This window comes from Sphaeroforma arctica (assembly GCF_001186125.1).
Source record: "Sphaeroforma arctica JP610 unplaced genomic scaffold supercont1.366, whole genome shotgun sequence".
NCBI lineage: Eukaryota > Ichthyosporea > Ichthyophonida > Sphaeroforma > Sphaeroforma arctica.
This window is the reverse complement of record NW_014040192.1, coordinates 72,313-81,944: the sequence shown is the minus strand read 5'-3', so window position 1 is coordinate 81,944 and position 9,632 is coordinate 72,313. Positions and strand designations below refer to the sequence as shown.

Genomic DNA, 9,632 nt, shown 5'->3' with positions numbered 1-9,632 from the left:
TTATAATTGATATACTGATATGACAGGTATATTGATATGTATACATGTTTTTTACTGTTTATTAAAGTAGAATGCATATATGTATGTGTATATGCATGGTATGTTTACACATTCAAATACTTTCAGAGCATATCAACACTGTTCCGTTTGCGCTTGATATCCGAATATAAATGGTTATGTCGTCAATTTATAACGGCAGCAGCAGTAAACACACTTTTTTCTCGGAACTAGACTTATAGATGGAATTTAGACCGAGCCTTCGGCACATCATGTATCGCTGATGGCCAAAACCAAGAAGAGGAGGCTGCTAAGTTAGCTACTTCTGTTAAAGGTAAGGTTACTGTGTGGTAGCCAATTGCGAAGAGGTGGAGAATACGGCATACACTTGCTAACTTGGATGTAAATGGAACTCCCTTTGTTCAAGAAACTTATAAAGTTGTTTTTCAATTGGCACAGCAAGGTTTGGTATCAATGATTAGATGCGTGACAGTCTGGATGCGTGTTTGCATGTACAAATACAAACAATACTCCCTACAGCGGTTTCATATATGTATTACTTCAAGTAACAAATATTCCACCCAACCTATCACATCCAGTATTCCACCAGGTATCCCGATCCACTATCCAGGGCAGCACCTGTCGGAAGGTGCGTTTCGGCTTCGCTTCGCTTGCGTTGCCACAGCAACCGACACATATGAGTGGCAGTATGTCAGCACCAGCGAGAACACTTCACCAAAGAAGGGGCCGATCTTCGGTCAGTTTTCTGGCGCCAAACTTGTCGTTGCCGCGGAAGGCCAAGGCTGAGACTAAGTCTCCGGTGGTTGGGTTGTCTACCGCATGGTATGTCCTGTCCCAATATTGAGACTAGTGGTGACCCATTTTATGATTTATTCATGGAGATTATGGTTGGTGTCGTGTTGGTTTCAGATATACAGATTGTCCAGGCGGGCACATACCTGACCAACGTTAAACATGTATATCTACACTATCCTGAGCATGCCCATGAGCATATTTTGATTTCGTTGTCCAGATTAAGATTTAGCTATATACTTCTTGATGGTTTTGTGCTCCCGTGCAACATCTCTTCGATATCTGAGTGTAGAAGAATTGCACCAAAAAGGGCATTGGATTATTCGATATTCAAGACAAGTACCTTTGACTTATCATCTTCTCAAACTAAAATCAAGGTGCCCTCTGAGCCTTCAAGAGGTCACAATCTGCGAGGAACTCTCAAAATTGTATTTTTAACTTACCCTGATATCAAATACTGGTCTATTTCCACAGTAACACCCGATTGATTGTGGGAGTGTTTCACGACATACATAAAGATGCGACTGCAGCTGAAACGGATGAAAGATTACAGGTGAGTATCCTTACGTTTAAAGCATATTGAAAGATTGTTCCTAAAAGGCCCTCCAATGCTATGGATCATATATGAGATGGATTTGCTCACCTTGATAGATGGGGCTCAGAATTATCCAGTACTCCCTCTGTATACCACTTATACCACTATACTACTACTAGTTATTTGAGAGATCACCACATATCGAGGTCGTGTTGTGCAATAGATTTTGCAGTATGAGTGATGGTTTTTGCTTCGACACTAAAACATTTATGTCTCCTCAGGCGTTTGCTAACTATCTTATCAAATCCTTTGAGGACGAATTTGCTCCGGTCATGGATACCGCTGACTTCCAAACCAATCTCAAGGAGTACGTCAAACAACGTGAAAGGAACGAAGCGCCCGAGAGCAGTCCTATGGTACCGTTATTCAAATCCTTCTACGACAGGATCGTAGACCTGCCCGCTTTAGTACCAACCTGAAAATGGTCTATCTTCCTATCCCCTAGCATGCGATAAAAATCAGGACTCGGAGTTATTACACTATCGCGAACGCAGACCCATTGTGACGAGCTGGAAGTGAAGTATGACTAGACCACTCTGAGATAGCGCCGCGCATCATACCCAGTATACAATGCTTGTGTTCGTATCAAAGATTCTGATGTACACGCGGTCTTTGACTAATCACGTATGTACCATCAGTTCCAGATACTGAAGCCAGGCCACAGGAAAATATCAACTGGCATCCCCATCATGTCTAGGTGAGCGACTATTAACTTCTGCACCGTACAACTCAACGTTTGGTACGCTCGTGCAATCCGTGCAACGGGATGCTACGATTCGACCTCTTGTATACACTCGCGCCCACTGACTATGTAGTGCTTCCAAACTCAAAAATCGTATTGTCGCTCTACTAGTTATGCTACCCCAAATCAGACTGTTGCAACTTGATAGGCGAATCTCATCTCTGTGAGTATGAGTTTCAGGCGCAGCATAAAATATCTGAAAGTTGCTCTCTTCGCAGCAACGCTGAACACGAATCGTTAATACACCTTCGCTCCTTCATGGGTTTCACGGTTGTAGACACCCTTGAATCTCTACATCAACACATACAAAGACTGGATTTCACAAGTGTGTATGGGACTGCACGGACGCTGTGGTAAAGCTAGTGGACAAAGTCACCTCAAACACTGTTTCCTTCAGCTCAATCTGCCCGGCAGCTTCATCGTCGAATGGTATTTGAGTAGCTTTCCGCGCTGGGATCATACTTCTGGTTGTCAACTATCCAAATAGTATAGTACAAGGTTTATAATATAGCTCGGGATGTAATATAAATAAACGAAGTGGTCAATAATTAAAATCTTGTAGTAATAGCAAATCTATCGATATCAGGTGAATAATTCTGATACACAACTTCTGAAGCTCTTGAAATTTCCCCGGCTTTGGTGGCAAACACTACTCTAGGCCAGTGTCGGCATGAATTCTGAGAGATCATTTACAACTCCGCTTTAGTTAGTAGTACAACAATCGGCGGTAGTGCAAATAACAGCTAAAATCAACGATAGATAAAGGCGTGATATCTTTGGCTAAACAAGTAGTTTTGCTATTGCTTAACAAAAGATAACCACTATTTCCAGCGCCAACCATCCAGTAGGCATTTATTCGAAAGATGCTTTAGTATGCTATTGGTTTCTTTATTCATCCGGCTTGATGTCTGATGATCACATTGACAAGAATGTAGCTTCTTCATTTCTGTGGCTGTAAGTATACCTTTTTTAGTCTCTCTCTCTTCTAATGGTCACCAACTCAATATTGACATCGCTATCACGCATTTGCGATTTTAAAAACAATATCACCTCGATTTTCATCGCTATTGTTTTAAAAAATGAGTTGTCACCGCAACAGTTGACCTTGTACCAAACACGGCACGTCATGAGCGCGAAGAGACACCGAAATACACTTACGAATGATCTATTCACATAATTTCATGGTTATTACGTAATGTATTTCGGGGGCACATAATTCAACACGGTGACGGGGAGGTTTAAAAAAATATGTATGTACAGTCAAACCTCTTTTTTTGTCCAGGGTCCGTTTCAGGCCAGAATTTAGACTAAAAAAGAGATAGACAATAATCTGACAAGTAGGGTGCACATCTAACACTTGGTAGGCAATATCCCTGACTACCATGTATCCCGCACCCAGAACAACAACAATTGGGCGCTCACACCCAACAGGCGAGTATTACCGCTATTCTTATATATATATATTGTAGTTCATTTATAGAGGTTATCATAAAAATACTTGCTAATCCACTTCCCTTGTGACTTGTGCGAGTATAGCGGAGCACACATAGCACGCGTGAATTCATACAACAGAGTCCTAATATATTCTCTAGTACGCATCCTGTAAATAAGTTTCGAGTCCCACTCTATAAGAGTGGACACAAAAAGAGGTAAACAACAAAGGAGGTAGCAAAAGGGAAGGTATGTCTGCATGTTTTTATTTGCATTTTACTGTGCCTTCTGTATGAATATTGACCAATAGGTATTTATACCCCAGTTTTAAAATAATTTTCTTTTAAAGTCCCAACATTTTTTTTTCTCGTTGTCTATTTTCAGACACAATTACTCTGCCCGAGTCGGCGAGTCCCGCTGCCGGTAAAGATGCAGTTGTTCAGTGGCCCAAATTCCTTGCTTCCTCATATCGAATTGAGTTCGCTAAAAGTATACGAATTCGGAAATTCAGGAATACAGTCGGTTTTTGGTACAGGTTGAGATTAATTGCCCCAACAAACGTGTTCTAGTCTTGTGCACCCAATTCACAAAGCTTCAAATGCCAAAAGTAATTTTGAAAAACAAAATAGGCCTTTCGAACCTAAATTCACGAATTTCTCCACAAGAGCTACACCAACCCAAGCGGCCTATCACTAATTATATTTACCAACCTAACGATTAAATTAATGCAAATATTAATACATATAAATACTGAAAGCTATTTTGTGTAAACTGCTCACTCTTCCAGCGGTGGAAGAGATGTTTACGCGAAGCTCCATTTTTGTATTTTGTTTTTTCAGAAATAATATCGCACGCACGCACACAGTGGTCCTGGCCACATTTTGGAGTTCCCCATTTACAATACCACCTACGATAAACGGGACATAATAACTTGAAATAAACGCGGTGGCTACAGGACATAGTGGTCCTAGCCTCGTTTTGAAGTTTTAAAATATGTACCTATTTATTTACTTTGCCGTGTACGAGAAACGGGGACATATTATTCGAATAGGTTTGAAATAAACGCTGCTATCGTAGAAAGCTTTGTCGACTTCGTGCTGATACGTCAGTATTGTTCTGCGTACACAAAGAGCGTCTCACTTGGATACAACGAACAATACTCAACAGCGTATTCCCTCCTCCTCACGTCTCATACGCTCAGATAAGATAGCCTCTCGTATTTGTACTTACTTAGCTGGTGTCAGATACATTGTACAGACAAGTACAACATACCTCTGCATATTATAAAGCCTAGTAATCATGTCTATTGTTGTCCCCACACACCTGCAAAATACCGCCGAAATATGCTGTCCTGATTGCCGCTCGACCGATCTCTTAGAAGACTATGCAGCAGCTGATCTAATCTGCACACAATGTGGTCGTGTAGTAAGTGAGCGTCTCACTGATACAACTTCTGAGTGGCGTACCTTCTCCAACGATAACAATCCCCAGAAGGACAAATCTCGTGTGGGTGCTGCCGAAGGTCTGAGTCACAACCAGCTCACGACCACTATAGGCGCCGGTAAGGGGGGCAAAGATGGGGCATCTAATCTGTCCCGGTTGCAAGCCAAGACCATTATCGGCATGAGCGAGAAAAACTTTAACGACGCTGTGCAGGAAATCAGCTCTATGGCTGATCGTATGGGACTGACTCGTAAGATTCAGGAGCAGGCGTCACAGTTGTACCAAGCGGCGGTGAAGGAGGTTAAAGCACCTACCAACGCACTTGTAGCTGCGTGCATCTTCATTGCCTGTCGTAAAGAAGGTGTTCCTCGTACGTTTCGGGATATATGCCAGCTCACGAATGTGCCTAAGAAAGAGATAGGTCGCACATTTAAACTGATTCGGTCTAAAGTGCTGCCTAATATTTCCGAGACCACAAATACTGTGCGTGCGTCTGACTTTATGGATCGATTCTGCGCTGATTTGGGTTTGCGAAGCATACGTCGATTTGCGGCGCATGTGAGCAACAAAGCGTCTGATCTGGGAGTCAGTGGAGGGTATGTCTACATATCATTTAATAGGGCATTGCATTCGAGGGCGTTGCCACGATGTATCCGAAGATAATTGTGATGTGTTTATGACGTTTTACATCGTTCTTTTGATAGCATGCAGAAGTTGCTTTTTCGCTTCTGTTGGACTTTTATGGCGCCCATAGTGTTCGACATAGTACTCGATATGTTCATGCAAGCTCTATATGCTGTGGTCTCATGTATCACCTGTCAAGTAAACTCTATTCTGTCGCAACCATTAAAGGTATGTACCAACGTTGCCCGCGAATATTATAATTATATAGCAATAGAAGAGCTACATCCACATTCAAGCAGCATACAGCATGTATTAATAATGCCCCTGTTTCGTCAACCTATATATCACCCACATAATTAGCCGTCCCCAATTGACGGTCGCCGCCACAGCTATATACTTTGCTTCGCAGCTGAGCAACAATGACTTGAAACGATCTCCTAAAGGTACTATGTTCTACGGTGACACCATTGTACACATTGACTATGAGCTTGATATATTCGCTTGTGTGGATTCGTATGGTTAATATGTATGCATGTATGAAGACACAATCACTCAATGCATATGCACAACATATGGATATGTGCATACCTATTTTTTTTTACAGTTGGTGTATATGTATCTACTTATTTATAGAGAATGTGAACGCAGTAGCCATACACGATTAAGTCCCTATGATTTGCGCATCGTATATTTTTTGTAAGTATATATATATATATATATATATATTCGAGAGAACACAGTACCTTATGGATATGTCTTTGATGTCCTATATAAACACATCAGACTGCGTTTGTTTAAAGAACATGTAAACGTTCTACGTATCAATGACTGTGGACTCTAAGGGCATATACATGATTGTTTCGTTTCCGTTCGCTAATTCGATACACCTCTATCCATGTGGCCTTTATTTCCATATAAGCTTATGTCATGTAATTGAACAGTGTCTACCATATTCGTGAGCATTTGCCTCCAAAGTTCAGTTTTGTATTTGTTCCATATATACTTCTGCTACCTATCTTTAGAATCGAGCAGGCTAGTAGCATATTCTACTTCTATATCACATAGTTGCCTGTCTTTTTGGTTATATCACCCGCAGTTCTGACCTGCGTAATTACAATGCAACGTAAATTTATCAAATCGTTCATTCTCGCTCGGTTTTATAGTTGCATAGTATCTTATAAATATTGCGCAAGCTATTTTAAACTGGATTCTTTGTGCCGCTGGTGTACTATCTCGTACACAGAGATTGGGGATGCGTGTGGCGTGGCCGACCAGACCATCCGCCAGTGCTACAAGGCCTTCTTCAAGCACAGCCGTGAACTGGTCGAAGGGGTCGAGGCCGAGTTTATGAAGGGACACACTCTTGAAGAACTTCCTTCCGTATGAGATATTCAGGCAATTGAATGTGCGTGTTGTAGTACTTAAGGTACAGCTCTCGAGCGACTTTTTGCTGTGCGAAGTGCGCGGGAAATGTTGCTTGTATGGATTTCATATGTTTATTGCTTACGGAGTCGCCTGGAATGCGGGCGACTGAGTGATCCCCTATTGCATAGCTGGCGTATACGGACTGTACATATTGTGCCGGACATTTGATGGTTGTTAGGGAAAATAAGGTTGGATATCTCAGGGCGAGGGTGGGTTCAGGTCTCTGAACGTACCTGCGTTGGCATGGGCGTGGCTCCGTCAAGACTTTGTTGGAGTAAACCTGCAGATCTCGGGTCTACAATCTATATCCAACAGCTTGAGCTTCACCACAGTGCAAAGGTTAAGATCAGTGCAGCGAGCTATTTGCAATAGACATTGGGTCAGTGTGCACGACCTCCCTCGAGCACATGTCAACGTACAACCGGATGGAGTAACGCATGCCGTGTTATAAAACGGAATTTTATACAAAACTGAATTCTGGACGATGCTCAAATTTGGCAGACAGGATGGAAAAATCGAAACTATCGCTATCGAAGAGTGGGGAGCGAAGTTTTATTGGTAAAGGATGTGGATAATCAATTTACAAATGGATCTGTAAGGTCATCTCGTCAATAAATGCCAATGCAAATTGCTAATTATGAATGTTCATTAGCGTCGAGACAAGAAAGTTTTGTTCTATCCTGTTATCTGTAGCGGATTTTTTTTATAAAGATTTTATACTTCAGTTGCGGTTAGTAGTGGGCGTTGCCGATTTACTTGCGTAGATATGCATCACCATGATATTTGGGAATAGTTTGGTCGATTCCCAATATTAGTATGTCTTCTGTTTGGAAAGGGCAGCAGCTCGGGATGATTAGATGGTAATTTCAAATCCGATAAGATAAAATTTAGCTCGAGGTTGTCTGCTCATATATCAATCTGACATAGCCTTCCAGGGGACAAATCTGAGTTGTGTTTCTAGGCCTTTGTGAAACACGCATATAAAATCGAGAGTCTAAAATTAGGCTGTGTCCTCGTCTTTATCATATGCGCATAACTTTTAACGTCTCTGACTTTACCTACCGTATAACGCACGACAATATATTGGCAGTTTTGTCTTCGCTTTATATAGTCAGTGAGTTTTATCTAGCAAGGGTTTCATGAGTTGAATGTCATCTGGAGAATACATGAGCGAGTAGTTTACTCTGGCAGTGACAGTTTTGGATATACAGGAAAGTTTATTGCAGTCTACACAGTGACAGTAGTGTAACCACGGCGACGACACTTCATGGTGTCTTCCCACATTCCCAAGCGAGGAGACAAAAACCAATCGACACATGGGTCTGTACGCCTGGGTTCAATATATCATCAGACAGAGCTCATAGTACAATTCGCCACTGGTGTATAGGCAGGCGAGTATTGCAATGCTGAATAATTGTAATAATTGAAGTAGTAAAATATGACGAGTACAGTTTTAACCAACCTGCGATGTGTACAAGTAAAATCAGCTGTGTGGAACAAAGAGTATCAATAGACAATTGCTTCCTTCGGTGACGTTGCCGTTCTTGTAAACTAGTATTAAATCGCAAAAAAACACAGACACGGACGTTCAATAGTATAGTACTACGTACACTGATCTCGCGAAGTAGCTGAGAATCGGCGGAGCCGTTCGACTTTACCTAAAAGTTGTTTATGCATACGATATAGTAGCTGCGACTAAGAAATGAACGACGCTGAATCTGCAACAGTACATAACGGGCAGAAGTACGTAATATGCATAATACCATTTTTGACAACGCAGCACATACAGATAAGTGTTTGAACGTTATATCGATTTTAAGTCAGGTTGATGTTATGTGTGTGGTTGAAACCTGGCATAACACCACATTTCTTAATCATATACGCTCGAACACACACTACCATATCCTACACCACACTACATTGTATCATACATACTTGCCATTTTTGAAATAAATAATATTATCCCTCATAAAGGGAATTCCTACAGGCGAGACATCATATCAGTGATATTGTCCTTAAAATCAAAAATGGTCCCAATATCGTACATTTTTATATAAAATAATGTAAAATATCGTGCGCCTCTATGCAATGGTTAAATAAATACATAGCGCATTGATGGTATGCGATGTGGTTAGGCACGACGTTAATGCATGAGTATGTACAAAGTGAATGAAAGGACCGAGCATTTTCAAAACTAACAATGAGGGTTCCCGTGCAGCGTTGTGTCATTCTGCTCGACTTGGACGAGGCAGCATTACAGCGTGTATCGGATTTTGAAGGTGAGCCAAGTTTTTCAGCACTCGTACTAGAGCGGACCTGTGATCGAACAATGATGTACTTCTTCCCTTGCTGTGTTAGATGAGGCAACGACAAAAAAATAGTCTGATTGAGTACTGAATATCAACAGCGGACATTCATTATTAGCTTAGATGTAAGTAAGCTGAGTTCAAGTAAATTCTGCATCCACCATACGAGAATGTGTACGTATGGCTCAAGGTGTTCATATAGATAACTATATATTTATACCTGGGACTATATACAATATATATGCATACGAATCTA

General features: G+C 41.4%; 2 protein-coding genes across 2 annotated transcripts; both read left to right on the top strand.

The window, feature by feature from the left end:
- The first annotated feature begins 225 nt into the window (after positions 1-225).
- Positions 226-2,766, top strand: SARC_05636 (hypothetical protein). The gene is made up of 4 exons (XM_014300512.1): positions 226-331; positions 597-840; positions 1,285-1,363; positions 1,627-2,766. Exons 2-4 carry the CDS (start codon positions 695-697, stop codon positions 1,822-1,824), a joined length of 423 nt encoding a protein of 140 aa, XP_014155987.1. The 5' UTR covers positions 226-331; positions 597-694; the 3' UTR covers positions 1,825-2,766.
- A 1,704-nt stretch (positions 2,767-4,470) lies between these two features.
- On the top strand, positions 4,471-7,729 carry SARC_05635 (hypothetical protein). Its single transcript, XM_014300511.1, has 3 exons — positions 4,471-5,617; positions 6,006-6,088; positions 6,889-7,729. The coding sequence occupies exons 1-3, from the start codon at positions 4,878-4,880 to the stop codon at positions 7,029-7,031; spliced, it is 966 nt and encodes a 321-aa protein (XP_014155986.1). The 5' UTR covers positions 4,471-4,877; the 3' UTR covers positions 7,032-7,729.
- The last annotated feature ends 1,903 nt before the right edge of the window (positions 7,730-9,632 follow it).